The 22,605-nt window shown below is 50.0% G+C and overlaps 7 protein-coding genes across 7 annotated transcripts; 4 read left to right on the top strand and 3 right to left on the bottom strand.

Moving 5' to 3' along the window:
* Nucleotides 1–259: 259 nt before the first annotated feature.
* On the top strand, nt 260–1,360 carry URA3 (orotidine 5'-phosphate decarboxylase; the record flags this gene model as incomplete). Its single annotated transcript, XM_044824522.1, has 1 exon — nt 260–1,360. One exon carries the CDS (start codon nt 260–262, stop codon nt 1,358–1,360), a length of 1,101 nt encoding a protein of 366 aa, XP_044680179.1.
* Nucleotides 1,361–2,043: 683 nt separating this feature from the next.
* Nucleotides 2,044–4,355, top strand: J7337_006862 (uncharacterized protein; the record flags this gene model as incomplete). Its single annotated transcript, XM_044824521.1, has 3 exons — nt 2,044–2,139; nt 2,205–3,017; nt 3,072–4,355. The coding sequence occupies 3 exons, from the start codon at nt 2,044–2,046 to the stop codon at nt 4,353–4,355; spliced, it is 2,193 nt and encodes a 730-aa protein (XP_044680178.1).
* Nucleotides 4,356–7,132: 2,777 nt separating this feature from the next.
* Nucleotides 7,133–8,495, top strand: J7337_006861 (uncharacterized protein; the record flags this gene model as incomplete). Its single annotated transcript, XM_044824520.1, has 4 exons — nt 7,133–7,153; nt 7,250–7,535; nt 7,642–8,330; nt 8,388–8,495. 4 exons carry the CDS (start codon nt 7,133–7,135, stop codon nt 8,493–8,495), a joined length of 1,104 nt encoding a protein of 367 aa, XP_044680177.1.
* A 904-nt stretch (nt 8,496–9,399) lies between these two features.
* On the top strand, nt 9,400–10,227 carry J7337_006860 (uncharacterized protein; the record flags this gene model as incomplete). The annotated part of the gene is made up of 1 exon (XM_044824519.1): nt 9,400–10,227. One exon carries the CDS (start codon nt 9,400–9,402, stop codon nt 10,225–10,227), a length of 828 nt encoding a protein of 275 aa, XP_044680176.1.
* A 257-nt stretch (nt 10,228–10,484) lies between these two features.
* J7337_006859 (uncharacterized protein) lies at nt 10,485–14,531 on the bottom strand (the record flags this gene model as incomplete). The annotated part of the gene is made up of 2 exons (XM_044824518.1): nt 10,485–14,081; nt 14,130–14,531. The coding sequence occupies 2 exons, from the start codon at nt 14,529–14,531 to the stop codon at nt 10,485–10,487; spliced, it is 3,999 nt and encodes a 1,332-aa protein (XP_044680175.1).
* Nucleotides 14,532–15,305: 774 nt separating this feature from the next.
* Nucleotides 15,306–17,475, bottom strand: J7337_006858 (uncharacterized protein; the record flags this gene model as incomplete). Its single annotated transcript, XM_044824517.1, has 2 exons — nt 15,306–17,023; nt 17,172–17,475. The coding sequence occupies 2 exons, from the start codon at nt 17,473–17,475 to the stop codon at nt 15,306–15,308; spliced, it is 2,022 nt and encodes a 673-aa protein (XP_044680174.1).
* A 1,971-nt stretch (nt 17,476–19,446) lies between these two features.
* Nucleotides 19,447–21,021, bottom strand: RVB1 (RuvB ATP-dependent DNA helicase pontin; the record flags this gene model as incomplete). The annotated part of the gene is made up of 4 exons (XM_044824516.1): nt 19,447–19,579; nt 19,653–19,984; nt 20,057–20,824; nt 20,878–21,021. 4 exons carry the CDS (start codon nt 21,019–21,021, stop codon nt 19,447–19,449), a joined length of 1,377 nt encoding a protein of 458 aa, XP_044680173.1.
* Nucleotides 21,022–22,605: the final 1,584 nt, after the last annotated feature.

The raw sequence follows: 22,605 nt of genomic DNA, 5'->3' as shown, positions 1-22,605 counted from the left end.
GTGTCCGTTTTTTCTCAATTTTCCCCAGCTTCCCCTCTATCAAGCCAAACCGCCCACCTGCGCCAGGTAGACTAGATCGTTGTGAACATCTTTGTGTGAATTGGCCTAGCCTCAAGGTTGCCCAAAACTTGCGACTATAGATCCACATACGATTTAGTTAGTGTACTTGAACTCGCTCCCCAGTTCGGGTCGTCACCGTCTTTTCCGATACTTACTTTTGTTCACATCAAATTGATCTTCGAACAAGCTTTACCGTATCATGTCGCCGCATCCTACCCTCAAGGCGACTTTCGCCAGTCGAGCTGAGACAGCTACCCATCCTCTCAGTCGACATCTCTACAAGCTCATGGACCTCAAGGCCTCGAATCTTTGCCTCAGCGCCGATGTCGCAACCGCTCGCGAACTACTCTACTTCGCCGACAAGATTGGTCCCTCCATCGTCGTTCTCAAGACGCATTATGACATGGTTGCCGGCTGGGACTTTGACCCTAGGACAGGCACTGGTGCCAAGCTCGCCTCACTAGCACGCAAGCATGGTTTCCTCATCTTCGAGGATCGCAAGTTTGGTGATATTGGCAATACGGTCGAGTTGCAGTATACTAGCGGTGCTGCGCGCATCATCGAGTGGGCACATATTACCAATGTGAACATGGTTCCAGGCAAGGCCTCGGTTGCATCTCTGGCCCACGCTGCCAACCGATGGCTCGAGCGATACCACTACGAGGTCAAGACATCTATCAGTATTGGAACTCCCACTGCCAGCCAACTGGACGAGGATAGCGAGCGTTCAGACAACGAGAATCAGAAGGACACGCCGGAACCTGCTCGCGCTGACAGCGGTCGAAAAGGTAGCATTGTTTCCACCACCACCGTCACCCAACAGTACGAGTCGGCCGATTCACCACGTCTCGTCAAGACGATTCCTGAGGGCGATGAGACAGTATTCCCCGGCATCGATGAAGCGCCGATCGAGAGGGGCCTGCTTATCCTGGCACAGATGTCGAGTCAGGGCAACTTCATGAACAAGGAATATACGCAAGCATGTGTAGAGGCCGCACGGGAACACAAGAACTTCGTCATGGGCTTTGTCTCACAGGAATGCCTCAACACAGAACCCGAGGATGACTTCATCCACATGACCCCCGGCTGCCAATTGCCCCCTGAGGGCGCGGATGAGAATGAAGCCATCCAGGGCGACGGCAAGGGTCAACAGTACAACACGCCACAGAAGATCATTGGTATTGCCGGTGCGGACATTGCTATCGTTGGACGCGGGATCATCAAGGCAAGCGACCCCGAGGATGAAGCTGAGCGATATCGGTCCGCGGCATGGAAGGCTTACACGGAGCGGGTTCGTTAAGACGACTGGAAGTCGGGACGGCCTTGAGGTTTTTCGCGCAGTAGACAGGCTGCAATGGAGTTATTGAGACATCTAGCGAGTCTGACGTGAAAATATCATGACTGCGTGGAGTATCCATGGAGTAACTCACTTACAAGAGAAATGAGACTTGGCTCCCTGATTGGGAATATCATCTAAGCACTAGGCCCTCCTCCAACTGCATAAGCCCTGTTTCTCTCTACCTGCATCAACGATACCAGGTCAACAAAACATTAGGAGAATGATTGTCGGAAAAGATACGAAATATGAATTGCAATGACGGGATAATTTGGTTCCTTGCGTGTGCTTTCGATGCACCTCTCATGTCCACGGCTGTAGCTAATTCACTACAACTGTATATCCATTTCTTTCTTCAATAACGTGGGTCCATTCAAAGATGCACAGGGCTGAATTCCATTCTTGTAATCGATGCCCCACAATCAAAGTGACGCCGTTTTCTTGGAAGTCCGGAGTTAGAGGACTTTGAAAGCTGATCCTCGTCCGCCGAGATCAACATAGGCCTTCCCATACCCCACCTTAATCTTGACCTCTAGTCTCCAAGGATCTATATCTCATACTACTACTTTACCATAACGTTACATATTTTCTCCTAATTAGTATTTCCAAGGGATCAGTCATTCGTATCCGTTTCCGAGGAAGCCGACATGGCAGCAGCAACTGAGGATGCCGATGGTCCGCGTCTGAGGAAGAGAAGACGAATTGTCATATCGTGCACTGAATGCCATCGAAGAAAGCAGAGGGTCCGTAACTATAGATTACGATACATTTGTCTCATAAGAAACAATTGGACTGAAAATATCTCTAGTGCGACCGCGAACAACCATGCAGCAATTGCAAGTCTCGAAATAAAGAGTCAGCTTGTGTTTATGAAACAGGAGCCCCAACAGCCAAGCAGAGCAAGCAGACAACAAAAGCAGCGACGATTTACTCGGATACATTCGCTAAACAAGCCGGGCCATTACCACCACAGTCTGTTGGCTCATCAAATGAGAGGCCAGACGAGCCTCTGTCATCTAAGGTAGCTGACTGGGGCTACGCTCATAATGGCGCGTCTACTATGGGTATACTCAAACGCATCGAGACGCTCACAGATGGTGAAGATGGGCCCCCGGATCTAACATCTCGCGATTCCTCTGGAGGCTCTCCCGGCAAAGAGCTTGCCCTCAAGGAAAGGTACAAGGCTATAATTCGACAATTACCTGCCCGGAATTACATCGAAGAACTCGTCGAGATGTACATGCGCGGCTTCAACTGGCAGTACTATCCGATAGACCCTGACATCTTTTATGCGCAGCTCGATGAATGGAATTCGTTGCCGTTCTCGGTATTCTCAGATGTAGGTCCCAGCGGCCTGAGCCCCGAACTACGAGCCTTTCCAGCAGTTGTATTTCAAATTATAGCAACGGCCCTTCTCCTATTGCCCGAGAAGCCAGATTCCACCTTCGACTCCCTCAAATTTGCTGGAGGTATGAGATTCGAAGACTTGGCTGTCGAGTATAGCGAGTCAGGGCAGGCAGTTCTTGACCTTTTGGGGAAGAAGAACTTGTCTCTATCTACAGTGCAAGCACAATTTCTCAGAGCGTCATTCCACAAGTTTACAGCAAAAGTTACAGATGCAGTAAGTTCCTGTTAGGAGATGATACCCAGAGAAGTATCGACTGATGTTGGGTAGTGGCACACCATCGCAATTGCGATTCGCGATGCTCAGGACCTGGGAATGCATCGTGACAGCTTAGATCCCAAACCAAAAGATGCAAGCGTCGAGAGCATTCTCGAGAATCAATGGCTGATTCAGCGGAGGAGACGTATCTACATCCTGCTCGCCATCTGGGACCTCAACTGCGCGATGATCCTTGGACGACCAGGAACCGTCGACTGGAACCAGACTCTTCCTACACCTCCAGTCGATGCGCCTATACCTCAAGATCGCACCAAGATGCCAGTGGTTCCTCGAAGCGAAGATGATCATCCTACACCGGTCACTCGGCTCCTGTGGAACTACGAACTCTGTGGGCCTTTGCGGGCTATTCAGAACCTTGAAGTCGACGGTTCATATCCTATGGACCCTGCCAAGATTGACGAGATTCACCAACGTATTTTGAATCTCGATAAGAAGATACCGGCTTCCTTTCGAATGGAGAACCCCGATACACGGTGGGACCACTTGCCAGAGGCACACTGGTATCCTGCAAACCGATTCTACTTTGCGAGCCTTCACGAGTTCAGTAAGATGGCTCTTCACAGGCCCTTTATCTTCAATCGCCTCGAAAGTCGAGTGGAAGCTATTCACGCGAGTCTGAAAACACTCGAGATTCAGAAAATGACATTCGAAGGTTTGCCCCCAGACTCGTGGAGGAACTTCATGTTATTTTTCGCTAGCTTCGATGCAATTGTACTCCTAGCATCTGTGTATATCTTGTTTCCACGCGAGCACACGGAGTACACCGACAAGACGATAGAGCACTTTCAATGGACGATCGAACGGTTTTCGGCCATTCAAGAGCGCAACCCGTTGGCCAAGTCGGCTCAGGGCGTGCTACGAGCTATTGTTGCTCGATTCAAGAGAGCGATGAACAAGACCCAGGCTGGCTCCTTGCCATCTCTAGTTACCAGCTCTTCAGAGGGGTCAATCAAAGCAAACGTAGATTCGACAACACCAAGTAGCTCATCTCTAGGTGGTAGTGAGTTTTCGGGGCTGGACTCGACATGGATAGTACCTTCAGCGGACAACCTGAATGCGATGGCCCCTTTCTTTCCGACAGGAGATCTTGTTTACAATGACCTTACGGCGGGCCCCGGCATGACTGTGCCTCCTCAACCCCTGCAAGATGGCCAAGGAGATATTGGCAATTATACCATGTGGCAATTTGGAGGCGGATGGGGAGATGATACAGTTTGGCAAATGCTGAACCAGTTCCCTGCTGCCACGGACGGGAGCATTCCCGACATCATCTAGGATCTTGAAATGCCAGATGGTCGAATTTTGTGGTAGACTCACCGTGCAAACAGTGAGCGCGTATGCTCTCCTTGATTTCACAATAGTCGGTGGTCTTCTCTCTTTTATTCGTAAGGATTGACTCACAGCCTGATTTCACATTTCGCATTTTCCAGCGCTTGAGTAAGAACTAGTCGAAACCTGAATGAATCAGACTAAAATACTTGACAACTCAGAAGTTGGCAGAGCCTGGTTTACTGCCCCAAAATATGCTGCATATGTTAGGAACGTATCAAGGCAGACAAACTGTCGCATCTCACAGGTAGACTATATTCTCCATTTACACGAATGGTCTCTTGATGTCTAAAGCTACAGCCATTGTGATACAGAATAAACGGGCAAATGCTTGAATGAGACACTATGCCTCAGGCTCGCCAGCTCTGGCAGTCCATAGTGGCAAGGCGTTCTAGTCAATGCAGTTGCACGCGTACGGCAATAAGGGCGGTTGTTGATTGGACAGGTAATATCTTTGACACGCGGAGCATGTCGCTTGCACGGGCGTCTGCATGATCAGGCTGAGGGCTTGAGCCCCGAGGATAAGCTGTCAGGTAGACGGGAACTGAAGTTGGGGGCCTCAAGAGCCGATGTTGGTCTGCTGTGTCACCTACTGTAACCCGAAAACCAACGCTGCCATTATTTGTCTGCTGTGGTGGTGGCGAATAGTCAAGTCCTGTGCTTGATTTACTTGCGGCTGGATGTATTAATCACCGTATGTGCATAATGCTCACGGGTTTAGATTGGAGGCGTAATGCGCATGTCTGTGTAATTGAAGATTATACAAGCTCCGTGTGAATATGAGACCAGGATAGCCTATGATATTTGTGGTTCATGGAAAGATTAGTGAGAAAATCAAAGAACATAATACATGTTGATGAGCAAAGTGTATGTCTTTGAGGTCCCGTGTTTTTTGTCTCAGCGCTAATCGTACAGTAGATGAATCAATGAGACGACAAGGCTTTTTCCAGATCAAACGGCAGAGTGGAGTTTGGCTATATGTAAGGCGAATCGACATAAAAAGCCGCACACTTGCATGACCATACATACGCAGTTAATTGGTATGCCGAAATATAAACAGATTCCAGGAGAGAGAAACAAGAAGCCAGGATATTGAATTAGCATTGGCCTCCTGATTCCAGCATTTCGCACCCAATCATATATTCACGCCTGGCGAGATGGAAGTACCTTTGTCGTCCTTTGGTTTGTGTCGTCCTTCTATCAATAGGTGCTCAGGCGTGGCGTTTAAGCCAATCAGATTGACCCGGGGTTCGATCTTTCACCTTTGGCGCGCGTCTCCACTGTGGGTCTGCACCTGCAGCTTGCATGGGCAAGGCCGTGGGCTGACGATCCCTGCTTAACTGTGATCGCTGACGGGAAGGAGCCAAGTGTGCTATAATAAATCGTCAATTTGAGTACCCAGAGGTATGAGATATCGCAGATCCTTGAATACAGTTCCCAGCAGCATCCCATCAGTCATGTGCAGTTTGAGATTTGTACATTCAGAAAATCTGCAAGTTTTCCTTTTATCATAAGACTGAATTCCGTTTCCATGATACGTCATTTTGAAAGATGGTTAGGTCAGGGTTATAAGAAAGGCTGTGCTCAACTTTTCTGTCACCACATTTTAGCCAACCCAACTTCGGCTTTTATCGAGGCAAGGTCGTAAGGAACACGACGTTTAAAAAAAAAAAGTTTTTGCGAAAAGTCGCACATCAAATCTAACTCGATCGCATTCAGTTGATATAAGATCAACATCAACATCATCTTCTTTTCACTAACAATTTTCCGTCTTTAATTCGACCCGATCGATCAAAGGAGTCTCCAGTTGCCAATAACGAAGCCGAATCAAGAGCTCAGCTCGGTTTGATTGCTTGCTTGCTTTTCTCGGCAACTGAACTCACTGACTCTTCTTTCCTTGTCTCATCTCCCCCAAACGTGCACACTACTTTACCTCCCGTTGCCTTCCCCTGCCTTGCCTTGCCTCGCCTTACCTTACCTTACCTTCCATACCTTTACCTTACTTTATACTCGCACTGCGCTGCACTACACTGCACTGCACTTTCCTTTCTCCCACCCCTATACATAAGGTACAAACCCAATCCCCTTGCGCCGACGGAGAAAGGGTACCTACCCAAGGTATCTACTACCTTTTGCCTTACTTATTAGGGTGTGCATGTTGTTGGCTGGCGGCGTGCAATTACAGGGCCAACAGCTGATCTTTTTTTCTCTTTCTTCTCCCATTTATTATCCAACTCTCTCATAATCGAGAACTCTGACACGCGCCTTTCTCCAACTCCTGTCTTCGCGCCACAAGAGACCTCCAGAATGGCATCCAATACTCATATGAATGACTTGGTCAGTCGATTTAATGCTCTCCAGGCCCGAGAAATGCCTGAGCAGAAATATATCAAGGTCTGAAATCCCCCCCTGTACTTTCTGCAGTATCCTCCTTGTAACTTCATACCTGTTGTCCTATCATTTCTGACTCTCATGACAGGACCTTGTAGAAAGATTGCATGCGCTGCAAGAAACAAATCATATCCTCCAAGAAAAGCTTGCCGACGCTAACTTGGGTTTGAATCATATGAGCCAGCTCCGCAAACTCTATGAAGGCACTCGACTGCAATGCGAAACGCTCACTGCGGACCTCAGTAACCTCAGGGTACATACATGTCACTCACCGGCGCACAGAGCGCAGAAGCTGACATGTCCAGGGTGCTAATAACTATGTCTTTATCATCATGGACGGCAATGGCCTTATTGTACGTTCGATCTCGTCTTATATAATCTCATCCAGCTCGCCCTCCCAAAAGGCTGTCTGTCGTGAAAAAAAAAAAACCTCGCTAATTATCATGCAGTTCGACAATCGATTTATCAAGCAAGGCCGCGAAGGTGGTAAGCAGGCGGCGCATGCTCTACTTCTCTCGGTAGCGAGGCTTTGTCCTAGCCTGCCATCGTCGTTCGAAATTTTCTGCGACGTTCTAGTCAACATTGCCGAGATGGGCCGGGCCCTGGTGAATGATGGCAGCATTGATGACCCAAGTCTTTTTCATGAATTTGCTATCGGCTTTACAGAGTCCAAGTCTTCTTTCAACTTTATTGATATTGGCTTGAGTAAAGGAACACTGGTTCGCAAGATCCAAGGTGCGTCCAATGCCTGGTGAAATGGCCAGAAATTTCATTTGACTGATGTGCATAGAAACGGCAATATGGCATTTGGGATGCTATAACTGTAGACACGTCATGTTAGGCATCGGCCATGGTGCCCAATATGCTCCTTTTCTGCGCACAGTCAACGAGGCCGGGGATGGCAGAATGTGTGTCTCCGTAATTCTGGGAGAACCTATAGTACGCGAAATCGAGGCCTGTGGCAACACTGTTCATGCGCTTGACGGCAACATCTTTCGCACGACCAAACTCGTTGATAAGACTTTGATAGAGAAACCGAGTGTCCAGCTTACCGAGGCGACTAAACCCCAGGGTTCACCGGTAGCTCGCGCTGCAACGACACAAGCAGTACTGACGCCCGCCACGAGTACTTCGTCCATGTCGCCTCCACAAACTTCCTGGGCCAAGATTACGAAAAGCGCCACTCCCCCTCCCAAACTTACCATGCCTCTACCTCCCAAACAGGACAAGACCAAGCTTGCGAGTAAGGTACCTCCTCAGCCAGCTTGGAGCCCTGGACCTCGGGGCCGTGATCCTCCCATCACAGTTGGTATTCCAGCCATGGAAGACATAAAGCGTCGTGAGGACTCCGACAAACTTTGCAACAACCACTTTCTCCGTGGTCCCTGTACCAGAATAGGTGCTTGTACTTTCAACCATACGTTCAAGCCGACAAAAGAGCAGTTAAAGGCACTCGCAATGCTCGCCCGGCAGAATCCCTGCATCAACGGACAAGATTGCGATGTCGACGACTGCATATATGGACACAACGTAAGTTCTTTCAACTTCGAAAACCTTTGTTGCTAATTGCTGACTTGGCCACTGTAGTGCCCAAATGTAACGAATGGTGTGTGCACTCGGTCGCATTGCAGATTTAAGGTCGACGGCCATCCACCAAATACCAAGTTTACCAACAGCAAGATACACGAGAACTAGCTATAGCCATCATGTGTAGCGTTTGCAACAGGTTGCACGGCACTCGGCTGGCACAGTCTCGGACTTGATCCGGTGTACACTATAGTCACTTCATTTCCTGATCACACAGTTTTTAATGTTCATTATACGAAGGGCTAGGAAGTTCTACTACGCCTGCGACAGGCTTTGCTACGGAATGGGATAGCTGAGCTTCGATAAATTGATTGACTTTATCATTCATACTTGTCAAGTTGCTGATGTGATTTTTTTTATCCTCGGTGAAGGCGCCCATGCTCTTATCCTGGTGCATCACTCATAAACTAAACAGAGGGTCTAATATTCACCGGTTTAAATACTTCGTATCTCGTTCATACCCAGGCCTTGATGTCAATGGCTCTCTAATCGCAGATCTCCAGCCCTTTTGCTTCTCATGCCAGCAATTGTCCAAGGTTATTCTTATCCTAAGGGGCCTAGAGCTACCTCGATGTTGTCTAAGTTGTCAATTATGATACAATCTCAAATTTTTCTATATGGCCATATAATTTTCACTTTATGGCATTCTTGTACGGTAGTCAATAACAAAGTTTACTCTTTCTGACCCTTTATTTTCGTACCAATAGGAATTACCCTCGGTGAGCTCGGTGAGCAACAGCTTTACCTATACCCCACATTGAGGCTCATCCCACACCGGGCCTGGTGAACTTCATGGGCAAAGTGCCACCTTCCATGTCCCACTTGTACCCCATATCTCTCAACCTCACCTCAACCATTACCGACCCGAGTCCTTGGGCCTCAATTGCACTCTCCCGACGAGTAGCCTCGCCCATATCGAGCTCGGTCTTTTCTCGACCGCTGGAGGATACTGACACTTACCAAACGTCCCTCCAACTTTACCCCTCCTCCTCCTCGTTCACCAACCGCAAAAATGTCCCACCCAAGAATAGAAGAGGTGTCGGACAGCGACTTCGACTCTGACCCTGCCGAGGCCGATATCGATGACTTCGCCGACTCCGATATCATGCGCCGAGTCGAACCCTCCGAGGCCGCTCCTAAAACAGTTCCCGCTGCTGCAGCTCCTCCTCGTCAGATGCCCGCCATCGTCCCCGCCGACGCCCCTGCTGGCGGTACCATGCCCGCCTCAGCCGATCGATCTGCCTACGCCGATTTCCAATGTCTCTACCCTGTCTACTTCGATGCATCACGATCCCGCGCAGAGGGCCGTCGTGTGGGTGCTGGACTCGCTGTGAAGGACCCCCTCGCGCGAGAGATCGCAAACGCCTGCTCGAGACTACGCCTACCAACACTCTTTGAGCCTGAAAAGGTGCATCCGAAGGATTGGGCGAATCCTGGCCGTGTCAAGGTCGGGCTGAAGAAGACGCCTGGTCACCCTGTCAAGAACAAGCATCATTTGTACCGTCTGGTTGCTGAACACTTGCGCGAGAACCCTACGACCGAAGACAGCCCCGGTCTGCGTGTCCGCATCGGAGGCCAGCTACAGCCCGAGGCTGGAAAACCCTATCCCAAGCCCGCTGTGCCGCGCGGGTGGAAGATGGGCGAGTTGGTACCATATCTAAGTGCTGCTATGACGGGTGGTGGTGTCTCTGAGAATCTTTTTAAGGATATGATGAAGGAGATGCAGGGTGGCGGAGACCCAATGTCGGCTCTTATGGGTGCACAAGCAGGTGGCGGCGAAGAGAGCAGCAGTGGCGGTAGTAAGAAGAAGAAGGATAAGAAGGGTAAGGGCAAAGCATAAGGGGATCCATTGTACGGAATGTCGAGGGTGCCATGATCTGGGAAGGATAGAGATACCCAGCGATCAAGCATGATCACATATGAACAAAAAAGATGAAAATGATTCAAGATTCAATCCCTAAAAGCCCCTGGATGTCAGGGGTGGTTTGGCAAAGCTTGCTTCTGCTACGTAGATTTGCTATTCGTTCCCTCATACCAACAAAATCCACCAGAATTGATGAAAGACAAAGACGAAATCAAGGGGTATGTACTCTATAATCATACAGCCAACCGGCCCTGCAGAGCCTCCCATTCCTGCGATCCCACGATCTGGACACCCCTTCCTGAGCCTGGCACAACCTTTCCGTCCACGCCGGGCAACTTAATACGTAGACGAGCTGCTGTGGGCGTCTTCTTTCTCCGTTCAGCATTGGCCGTTTGTCCTTGGAGAACGCGGGCCTTCTTGAGGACCGATTCCTGCCAGGATTCCCAGCTTGCATAGTCCTCCATCTGCTTGGCTGCGTGATACTGCGGCGTCGATCGCACAGGCTTCCAGGCGAGCTTGTCTTGTGGCAGGGAAGAGAAGTCGTAAAGAGAAGCGGAAGACGCCATCTTGACGAGCTCGCTGAGGACGTCCTTGCCTTCGGCTGCGATCATGTTGCGGCGCTTTTCAGCGACAGAAGTAGGCTTCTTGAGTGGCTCAGCCAGCCATTCGTATTTATGTTGCTCAGATGTACGAGCCCGGCGGTTATCCTCGCGTAAATATCGAACTGCAGATTGGAGACTCTCGATATCTTTCTTAAGGGCATCCATCTCGCGAGCTGTGGCAACGGCTCGTTCTTGACCAGCCTTGGCTCCAGCAGCATCTGCGCCATCAGCATAAGCGCGGCTATCGCTGGCAATCTTCTTCCACTTGTCGCGTTCTGATTCAAGATTCTTGAGCTCACGATCTTGCTTCTCAATATCTTCCTTGAGGCTTCCGATCTGCTGGCCTGAAACCTCAAGCTCCTCTTGCAGTTTGGCAATGCGATCAATGTTAGCTTGGGCATCACGCATTCTGGACTCAAGTGTCTCGATCTTGAGGACAGCAGTACTGAGATGCTCATCGCGCTGGGCGATGGTACGACGAGCCTCACTGTGCTCCTCTTTGAGGCGACGCAGCTCCTCCTCTGCGTCAACGGGGATGGTCTTGAGAGCCTTGAGCTCTTGTGAACGCAGTCGCCAGGGCGCAGGAGTGACATCGAATTCTTGAACCTGATCCAGGTCGGTAGCAAGCGACACCAGGTCACTGATTTGTGTGGTGACGGCTCGCAACTTGGACAAGTAAGTAGAAAACAGGTCCGACTCGCTTGACGTGCTGACAGAGAGGACTGTCTTGTAAACAGCAGTTTGTACCTCTGCATAGGTGAAGGGCTCAGTGCGACCCTCATCAGCAGTGAACAAACTGTGGATGCCGAGACCGATCTGTCGTGCTAGATCGGCAAGTTCTTGCGTTGCCTCACAACATTGCTCAAACGCTTCGTTAGTGTCTGGCAGTAGAGACAGAGATCGCGTGCGCAAATCCTGGAGGGCGCGGACAGCCTTGGCAGCGATGACCTTTGTGCCTCGAGTATGAGTAACAACTGCCTCAGACTTCTTGGTGAAGTGCTGAGCCAGCTCATCCTCTTCACCCTCAGCGGGAACCACTCGCTGAACGAGGCCTCGCACAGTGGTAAAGGAGACGGCTGCGGAGTCGAGGTGGCTCTGCATGACCATGGCCTTCATGTGAAGATCGTCAGCATAGTTAGCCAGGCTGTTAGAGATGTGCACCTCTCCCAAGTGAGAAAGGAGGGCAATGGTACGTTGCAACTCGTCGGCGCAAGTCTTCTCCTTCAGGTCGTCGCGGCGAAGACCGTCAATCCAGACGTTCAAGGCTCGCTCAACAGGCTCTAGCTCGTGCAGTGCGTTCTGGTATTTGGAAAACTGCTCGATGGTGCAGTGCGTCATGTCGTTGACGAAGCGATCGCACATGGTAGACACCCAGACGAGTTTATCCGAGGCATCACATCCAGCAAACACATCGTCCTCGTGTCCAGGATGAGGCTGTCCGTTTAGTCGTTCGCGGATGAAGCTGTTGAGGAGGTTCGCCTTGAAGGCCACCCGACGGAAGCGAAGCAGGGACAGAACAGAATCCTGGTCCTCCTTGTAAGTGTCAGGGAGGAATAGCTTGACAATCTCCAGGTGTTGCTCTGCTTCCTGGGCGTCCAGTCGTCGAAGTTCAAGGTCAATGGTCTTGACTTGAGCCTTGGATGCCGAGATTTGAAGTTTCATGTTGAGATCCATCATGGCTCTGGATCGGTCGTTGAGTTTCTCTGACTCGCCTTCAGTCACAGCTTGTGAGGCCTTCATGTCGTCCAGGTCGCTCTGCAGACTTGTCACCAGCTCCCGGAAGCGTGAGAGGGTATATTCCATATCCTCTAGCGACTCTTCTTGCTGGGCAGCTCGTCGAGCCTGCTCAGCAATGACACTATCCTTGAAGTCGAGTTCTTCTTGCATCTCTTTCTCATTCTGCACGTGATTAATCTCGAGCTCGTCGTTGATCTCCTTCAGGCTCTCAAGATCATCAATGACAGCCTTCAACTCTTCGATCTGCTCAGACATGCTCATGTTGCGTTCCGTCAAGTCTTCAATCATGTCTTCAGCGCCAAGCGCATTATCGAGTTGTTGACGTAGATCTTCCACGGCACTTTCTGACTGCTCCAGCTTTCCGCGGCACTTGGAGAATTCCTCCTTCATAGTGTTGAACTCTTTTACGTCTTCCTCGAGCCCTTTGATCTGACCTCTCAGTTCTTCCTCTGTGTCCTGGGTTATATCGCGTAATCTCACAAGAGCTTCCCTTAATCGTTCGTTCGTCCGTTCCATCTGCAACCAGCCTGAAGTTGCTCGTTCTTCGGGAGCCATTCCTTTACTGTACTCTTCGTTCTCTTCCCGCAAAATCTCAACTTCCAATTCCATCTCTTCGGCTTTCTCCTTCAGGGCCTCCAGCTCGGCCTTCAGAACGTCCGCTGTTTCTTCCGCCATTTCTCGGTCGAGTGTTGCTAGTTCCAATATGCTCTCGTGCTCTGCCTGAAGCTCTTCGACGGAATTGAGTCGCATTTCCGCCTCTTTCAGCATCTTCTTCAGCTCTGTATTTTCCTGCTGTTGCGGTTGGTATTTTTGTTGCAGCATTTGAATGACGCTCTCGAACTTGTCTCTCTCGCCCTGGACTTTGTCGAGTTGTTTCAATTTGTCTCGATCTTCGGTACGTTTGCGCTCTAAAACCTTCAATTTGGCCTTGAGGTCTTCGATTTCTCTACTTGCGGCCGTACTTGCAGCAGGACGGGGTCCGGTGGTCGTAGATGAAGGTTTTCGTGCTGCAGGGGGTGTGCTTGTTCGCGATGAAGGGCCACCTGTAAGTTTCTCAAGCGCCTTTGTTCTGGCTTGAACAGGGCTTCGGGGTTGAGGTGAAAGAATGTCCCCATTATCCTTAATAGGGGAAGCTACGTCATCTCTGTCCGAGGAGCCTCTTCTGGCTTGCGAATCGACAGATGTCCGTCTGGCAGCTGAGCTTGGCCGTGATGCTGGCCGAGATGCTGGTCGTGGTGGTCCTCCCAAAGATATGCGGCTTGTCGTTGTCCTCGGCGCTGCGGATGCAGCTCTTGCTGTGCCTGACGAAGTAGATACCTGTCTTGTTCGAGCAGTTGGTGGCGGAGGACCCATGGATGTTCGTGGTCCCCCAACGGATGGGCGCGACTTTGCTCCAACGGAAGGGGCGCGCGCGTTCGATGGTGTTCCTGTTCGGGATACAGTGGTGCTCGAAGCAGCACTCAATTGCTTTGTGGGTGATTTCGTGGGCGACTTGAACCTGGTTAGCATTCAACTCAACAGCTGTACAACAGCACCTACTCTCGCAATGCTTGTCGGCCGTGACACTCTAGGTACTGGGCTAGGACTGGGAGCATTGAGGCTCTTTCTTCTACCCAGACCTGAATCCCCTGCCGCGCTCGAGGCTCTGCCTGAAGTGGGTGCGAAACTGCTTGGTCTTGCGGCAGGCTTCCGGGCAGTCGGCTTTGGTGTAGGTGCTTGTGCGATAATCTTGGCCATCACAGGTTTGACAAACATGCCATAGCCCATGGGGCAATCGAAGTAACGCTCTCCCTGAACGCTTCCATCGTTTTTGCCCGTCTTGGTCTCCAGCTCAACGCCTATCCATTCTCCGACCTGAAAGTGAGTGGTGCCCACGAAACGAACGATGGCCTTGGAGCCATCGTTTAGTTGGACAGTCTGCCCAGGCTTGAAATCCGGCATTATAAGGTGTTGTCGAGATCGCAGGGCATCGTGTCGGCACCGTTAGTGCTTGAGGTGTTCTTGAACGGTGTCGGGGAGGGGAGTCGTCGGCCTTTTCTTTGTCTTTGTTGATGCTGGGCAGTCTCCTGAGGCGCGTACAGTAGTAATTAGACGGGAGGGGAGCTGTCTGGGTGTAGTGCGTACTTAGGTAGTGGAGCGGTACTTGAGTTACCTAAGTCCCTAGAGTCGGTCGCGGGCGCGTTTACCTCACGGATAAATTACGATGGCGGCAGTCATTCCCGGCGTTTAGCGGTTAAGGTACGTACATTTGCTGCAGGGGTAAACTCAAACTCCACCGATTTGCAGGGATTGGATATCAATAGCTGCATCTGCTTCCCTTATAAGACGTCAGGTGTACATATGCCGAACAAAGAGAATAGGAAGATACTTATCTCTATAAGCTATAATTAGCATTCAAGGTCATATTCTTTGTTTGTTTAGTCTCCGGACTTGGCTCAGACTATGATCATCATTGGAAACGAATGTAAATAAACAAACAGATCTGAGAGTATTGACGCCATGGACTCCTACTACTAAACTTTACATGTTTACTCCCATTCATTGACAGGAATGTGATATTAACTGAACCAGCACATTTTTCCTCCAAATAAACAACCCCATCGGTTATGCGGTGCTGTAAGCTTTATCCTCAGATCCAGGTGTAGGTAGTCTTGGCAATATCCTTTTCATCGCCCACTTCCAAAAAGAGATCAGAATTATCGTATTTCGATCACATCAGCGTCCCTTGTCGACTTTCCCTCTGAAGCTCCCTCCCCGCACCCATTCAATGACTTCAAAAACAATTCGTCGTTCAGTTGCATCATCCAAGTCTTTACCCACCGCAACACGGACAACCATGAGCCCCTTGAATGAATCGACCGTTCCGCACTTCGCGATCTCGTCCTCTAGACTTGGTTTCACGTAGATAACAAGGTCGGGATTTATGGTACCGCGCCAGAGGGTGGCCATCCACTGCCAATGGTCGATCGGTGCATAGGCGTCCGCAATGGGTATCGTACAGGCGAACGAGTCCGAAAGAGTGAGGCTGAATCCTTCCTTAATAAGGGCAACCGGTATCTTTGAACTACCTTTGTCATCTCGTGATGATTTGGAGGCGTTGTCCTCTTCAACTGAACCACGTTGTGAAATTGGTGAGTCCGAGTCCCTTTTCCGCTGTGAGCCACGCAGTGATTCGGTTTGGCTGGTGATGTGCTTTACCATCTCTCGTGACTTCTGGTGCCATTGTATCATCGTTTCAAAACATGATGCAAGGTTGTGGTTCGAGTCTGAAGGTTCGTCGTTATCCTGGGAGCCAGTTTCGTTGCTTTTGGTCTCGTCTTCAGTCATCTGTCCCCAGGTCTTGAGCGCGATTTCGTTAGAGGTCGAAAGTGCTCTCTCAACCAGCAAGCCAACCTGCTTCAATATTCTTGGTTTCGGCCCCTCTACAGCAATGACAGCCCCCCTATTCTCGACTTTCTCGAGAGACAAGGTTCCAGAACCTAGAGAGCTGATCGGAGTGTGATTTATCTTAGAAAGTACAGATAGCTTTCGCGTGAATGGAATAGACATGACCATGGCCTCCACGCTTCTAGCTTGGGGGTCTCGAGCATTCGATATTCCAAGCCCCGTAACTGGAGTCTGGAGCTGTCGAATATCAACCTCTTGTGTATTCGTGGGAGACATGGCAGTTTGAGTCTGCAGTGGGGGAAGTCTGAGGGACTCGTCATCATAGGAAGGGTGCTGGCCTCGATGTTCCTGGCCAGGCCAAGGTCCTCCTGCTGCTGGTCGAGGTGGGGGAGGCATCGGGCCTGATTTTGATCTAGTAAAGTACGGCTCGGGCAGAGGCGTGACAGGGTACGGTCTCTGAGGAGCCGCTCCAAGTGACAATGCCCGTCCCATTGTCCCTGGCGATGATATCGGGTGATAGCCGACAGCAGTGTTGTAGCGGCGCCTCTTCATTTCTGGCGACTCGGGGCCGTATTCCTCTCCTTCGCGATAGGGAGAACGCTTGGAGGCCTGTTGTTGTCTCATAGCCAGATTACCAAAACTTGCACGACGAGCTGCCTCGGGATCACGCAAAGCCGGTGTGTATGGATATGGGGGAGCTCTGCCTTCACTTGCCACTGGTGTGGGAGGGTAGGGTGTAGAGGGCGTTGAAGGCGTTGCAATGCACCGGAGGTTGCACTTTAAACATCTTCCAGATTCATCAGCGGAGACAGATCCTGATCGGAGGCCTTGCGACTTGTTACCACGTCGTGGCTGATAGCGGTAGTCAGGGTACTGTTGCTGATGGCGTTGCTTTTCTTCATCTGCCAGTGCTTTCCAGTTGTCTTTGACTTCTTGCGGCTCGTCCTTCCACTGTTCTCCAATGATCTTGGAGATGTCAGGGTTGGATAGGTTTGGGTTGCGAGCGACAACCTGTGCTTGGTGATGCTGGCGATACAGTATGAAAGCTATTGGTGATGGTCAGTTATGATGCTGAATATATATCGGAGGATGATTGTGCATAAATGTTGTCACTGTCCACAACTCCAAGCTTAACTATCATGACCAGCGAAATAGTATTTCAACAAAGAAAGAAAAAATAAAGAAGCGACTCACCATTCCTAGGTCGTGGGATCTTGGGTGCCGGAGTGCAGAGACAGATATCTCTTGTAGCTTCATTGCTTGCCATACTGCTCGGCGTACTCAGTTTGAGTCTCTCAAGTCTACCATAGCTAGCGTCAGAAGTGTTGATGGGAGCGGCACGTTTTCTACCCAAGCCAGCAGTGCGAGGACTAGGAGAGTCTGGAGTGTCGGGGAGTGCACGAAAGGCTCGCGGCCTATCGTAGTCATCAGAATCCATGGGGGAGTGGGCCGGGGTCATAGCCTGGGAGGGCGTAACCAAAGAGATGACCTGTGTCATTTTTGCTTGACTTTTCCTTCTGCTTTGCTTTGCTTTCCTTTCCTTTGGTTCCTCTGACGGGCAAGCGAACGGGAAGTGGTAGACCCTGTACCCTGGTCTCGATGTCGTTGAGATTGAGGCCGAGAGATGAGCTGAGGAGACGACGCAACTTCTTGCTGAGGTAGATATAGGAAGTAATAAAGATAGAATCAATGATCGTGTGCTATTCTGGCCTTTTCTCTCCTCAGAATAGGCTCTTCTCTTCCTTTTTCCCCTTCTTGACTGAAAGAAGATGGGATGATTCTCGCAGTGTTGGGCCACTGTCTGTCTGTGCAGGGCCGTGTCTTTGTGTGTTCAACGGTAGCCCATTCAGTAGCCTCCAAAGAACAATGAAACTGCTTGCTCCTGTAATGCCTGTCTCTTTCTTTCTTTCTTCCTTTCGCTTCCTTTCTTCCGTTGGGGCCTAATGTGGGAAATTAGGCGTGGCTCATTATCGCCTCCGTCTTTGATCTCTTGTCTTGTCCTTCTCTTGTTTCTTTTATTAGATCCCCCAGAGTTCCCTTCTCTTCACTTCTTTTCTTGCCGCCTCAACTTCTTAGCCTTTCTCTTATCATCCAATGACACCCTCTTGTTCTTTGACAAACTCAGCTCAACTCTCCCACTGTGTTCTTTACCAATGCGCAAGATATATTAGCCGTTCTGCACCAGAGCCTGTTAAGAGTAAACAGCGGGGAATGCCCTTGCATGTCCCGGTTCTCTGCAGGTTTGGCTTAGAGCTTGGTCCTGCGTCTGCACATTATATGTATGGCCCGGCCTGTCGGCAGTAACAGCTGCACTTCCGTGGCCACTCGACCACTAGGAAGTGTACGGCACCAGGAACAGGGAACAAGGTATTTGCCGCAGTCGGGTGCAGTCCCTAGTAAAGTAGGACAAAAGAGAACCGGGGTCTGTTAATAAGTTAAAACCTGGGGACAAGTGAGAGAATGAGAGTGTGTGGTAATATGAGCGAATGTGATAGGACCCAGCGAAACAGGACGGAAAACAAGAAACGCTCACAAAGAGAACCACGACCCACGGACTCTGCCATGATATATCATCTTTTCTCCCTTTCCTCCCTGGTCCATCTTTTTGTCTCCCCATCCAGAGCACGTCCACTCATTATGATGTGAATACCGATCCTCAACTGGTCCAAGCACAACACATTCTGACTCTAGCAGTCTAACTAACCCCTTGTTAATTCCAGCCTCATCCAACAACGACAATGCAGTGTAATGTCGAGCCGGAATGTGGACTACGTCTAGTCTGAGTCTGGGGCTGGAATGCTTGGTAGTAGGGACTGAAACAAAGACAATGTCGTCTCCCGGATTGGCACAAGTTTATACGTAGCACGTGATGCATAAACTCGTCCAAGGGCGACTCTATTTGAAAATCTAACCATATTTAGTTATGCAGGCCAACTGTTCCCATCAAAGCTTGAGACGGCAGCTGAAATAAGATGAGGTCGGCTGGCACTGGTAACGCAGGATTGCTCCCTCTCCACCACCCAATTCCATCTGACCCAGTGTCTAGGGCTTGGATGCCAAAGTTGAAGTGGTTGCTGAACGATCAAAGAGCTTGTAGGAGGGTGCCACTTTGTTGTTGGGTCTAGATTTAGCTTAACATACTGGGAGCACAAGACAAGGGAGACACACACCTCCCACCGACGTTAGAGGCGAGCTAAAGTTAGACAGGAATCTGCAGATACCATTCTCTCTCACATCTTGATATGGCCAATGGTGAATAGCCAGTGGCCAATCTGAGCCAACCCGACGCCAATTCTCTGTAGTATTCCATGGTTCCCTATCAAGTACACAATAGCTAGAGGTCAGGTGTTTTCTTTCCTTATCAACCACGTAGCTCCTTAAAAAAGTAGTAATTATGACACGTCTCCCTTCGCACCCAGCGCCTTCTAGACTGAAATTCAACGCCCTCAGGCTCTGCAGCCTCTCATTTTTACGCGAGGTATCCTCGCCCGGCCTCGCTGCTGAGGAGGGCGGCACTTCGGCGAGCATCAAGGAACAAGTCCTCACACTCGGCAACGTCCTGAACGTCGATTTGCGAGCGGCCGTTGGCCTTGGCCAGAATGCTATTTCTTCAATCAGCAACTGTGTCTCGGATTATTTTGCCAAAGGGTCTCCCCTCTCGCCACAGTGACTTACCTTGCAGGGGTCAACAGCTGCAGGCAATACCGCAGGCTGATGCGGACGCCGTGTTCCGAGATTTTGTCAATGGCAGCATCTGAAACTGAGACGCCTTCGGTCGATGAGCGTATCCGCACGATGCGCTTGATTTCTTCCGCCTCGTAGGGCGTTGTAGGGATGATGAGCAAGCGTGTAAGGAAGTCGGCAGGGATTCCGTGAGCCGCGACAATGTCGTCAGTGCCTCTGATGGTGCACATTCCCCGGTTGGAGGCCAAGACCACGATGGGGGAGATGGGCGATTCCAAGGCTCTGTTGAGGTAGGTGAAGCACTCCACATCGAGCATGTGTGCCTGTCAAACGTCATATCGGTTAGCCTCAGAGTTCCCGTCCCGTTATGATAGGGGGGATGGTTTGTGTGTTACCTCATCGATAAACAAAACGCCTGGCACAAGCTCAGCAACACCCTGGTCGATGTACTTGCTGACTACTTTGTTGATCTCTCCACGAAGTTTGTCTGTAATCTCCGTCATCTTGGGCTTCATTAGCTGGCCCATCATGCTCATAATATCCTGGCCGCCTTGGGGGCGGGCATTGGCCACATCGAGGTCATGTAGCGTAACGTCTTGCACGATCTCCTTCTTCTTGTGTACCTCACCCTTGGGAATGGGTACGTACTCCTCCGCCTCCAGGTCGAATTCCGTGGCGTAGGCGTCTGATCGGCCAACTCGTTTGCAGGCACCCGTGTTCGCTTCGATATAGATCACGTCGCCGACCGTTACTCTCTCCTTCTGAATTGCTTCGTAGATACTTGGGTCGAGGCGGAGCTTCTTCTGTCCCTTTGCGCTCTTGAGTCCAATCAAGAGCGTGCTGATGGTCTTGCCGTAGCCACCTAACGGGTTTTCGGCCTCCTCAGGTGTGAGTTCTGTAACCTCTCCTTCATACACCTCCTTCGTCTCTCGGACCTTTAGACCAATGGCTCTTCGGAAGTTTTCCATCAGCATCTCGGTCTTCTTGACTTCCGTGGAGTAGATTTCGCTGCCAACGATGGGGCAAAAGGGAATCTTGGTTCCCAATTCTTGGCTGATCGCGAGCGCGAGAGCGGTCTTTCCAGTTCCAGGCCCTCCTGCCAACAGCACACCTCGGCCAGCCATCTTCTGAGCCCGGATCAAATCCACTACAACGCCGCAGGACTAGCAACCGAATAAGTATTCGTAAGTCAATGTTCGATTCAATCAGTCCTTACCTCACGCGCGCCGACTTGACCGACAAACCCGGCCGCTTGCTTCTCTGCATATCCATCTGATTTCAAGCCCAAGCCCTTGATATGAGTATGGGCGGCTGTGCGATTGTCTCGCTTGTTACCCTTCACCTCGCTGATCTGGACCATGGTGTCGGCGGGTGTCGAATATGCCGACAGTTATTATTTTCGATTACAGGTTTATCGGTGCGTGTCTTGGATTCGTGTAGTGGGACAATTCGTTATGTGATAATCGAGATGATGGTTTGTTTTTTGCTGTCGCAGAAGCTTCTAAATATTTGCGACTGAAGCTGAGCCAACGAGCTGCTCCATGGTACCAGGCGCGTTCAGGCGCTATGACGGTCACGTGCATGTCCAGGCTTACCCTGTAGCTAGTGATTTGTTTGCAGTGTCACTCGAGCTGGATATAACACCATGGCTCATCTATACTAGGTACTCATCAAATACATAACCTACCTATCAATGAATAGAAACACATTCTGAAGCTTTGGCGGCGTATCATGAATAAGGTGCGGCGGTTAGTATGTCTAAAATAGCTTCGATTCGGTTTTCTCATAGCACAACATGGACTAGAGAATACCAACACAACGGAAAGAAGCAAGGTTCATAGAAGTCAGCTGAAATCTACAGCTCTTGGTTAAAAAAAAAAAAAATTAAAAAAAGGGGCATTATATATACCTATGGCTAGTGTTTAATTTCAAATCGTTATCTCCGGTAATAAACATAAAACCTTTGAGCTTGATGTTGATCTGTCTCCTTTCCCTCAGACATCTATCTACTCAGTAGCGTAAATAAGAACGTGGGTTGCGTGGATGGTTCTCATGATGAGACTCTGTGTCCGAGAGAGTTAAACAACGGCCCAGGAGCTTTTGAACGAATGAAAACTAGTAAAATAGATAATTTACAAATGATTCAAAGTACGTGCGTGTGCTCGTGACGTAGGACATGTAATTGAAATATAATATGTCTGCCTGATAATACGTAGTGGAAATCAAACGTATCCCCATGTTGACATAGATTCCCGAACTAGAGATTTCATGAGGTCGTTCAGGGTAAGCATACATGCACCTCCACGTAATCTGTCAGGGACAGCTACCGCCACGCCCCACTAAGCTACATGTGAAGTACCTGGAAGAAGGCTAATTTACAGCTGTATCGGAGGTATCTATGAGAACCAGGCTCTGTAAGTGGTAACGGGACGGGACACTTTTTAAAGGTGACGCCCCCAAGAGGACGCTTGGCAATAGCGTAGGCTCCGACAATACAAATGATACAGCACCCAGTCTTGAAATGATCTGTCCCCTGGTGAGCCAAGACACGAGTCACCATTTCTCAGCAAACATCAAGTGTACCAAACGAAACACAATTTGGCCTCTATTCGATTGCTGCTAGCATTCATCAACAACAAGTTCGCCGGACGGACATTGAACGCGTAGATCCCTTTGCGACTACGACCCTGAAATGCGATACAGATAAGAGCTCCTAAAGATTCGACGGCCTCCAACAGTATACAACCAAAAGAACAAAGACGAACACCGAATTCCCCGACAAGGAACACGAGGGAGAAAAGTCTTGCAATCAGAAAAGCACGACTACGAAAAGAATCGTAAACGTCCTCATATCATCGCCGCAGCATGTCTGAGCAGCACCGCTAGCTCCCATCCTCCGTTCTTCACCTTCCACACAGCACCTTTTCTATTACTCCTCATCGTC

The sequence above is a fragment of the Fusarium musae genome, chromosome 5, assembly GCF_019915245.1.
Source record: "Fusarium musae strain F31 chromosome 5, whole genome shotgun sequence".
Classification (NCBI taxonomy): Eukaryota; Fungi; Ascomycota; class Sordariomycetes; order Hypocreales; family Nectriaceae; genus Fusarium; species Fusarium musae.
This window is presented reverse-complemented; position numbering and strand designations above follow the sequence as displayed.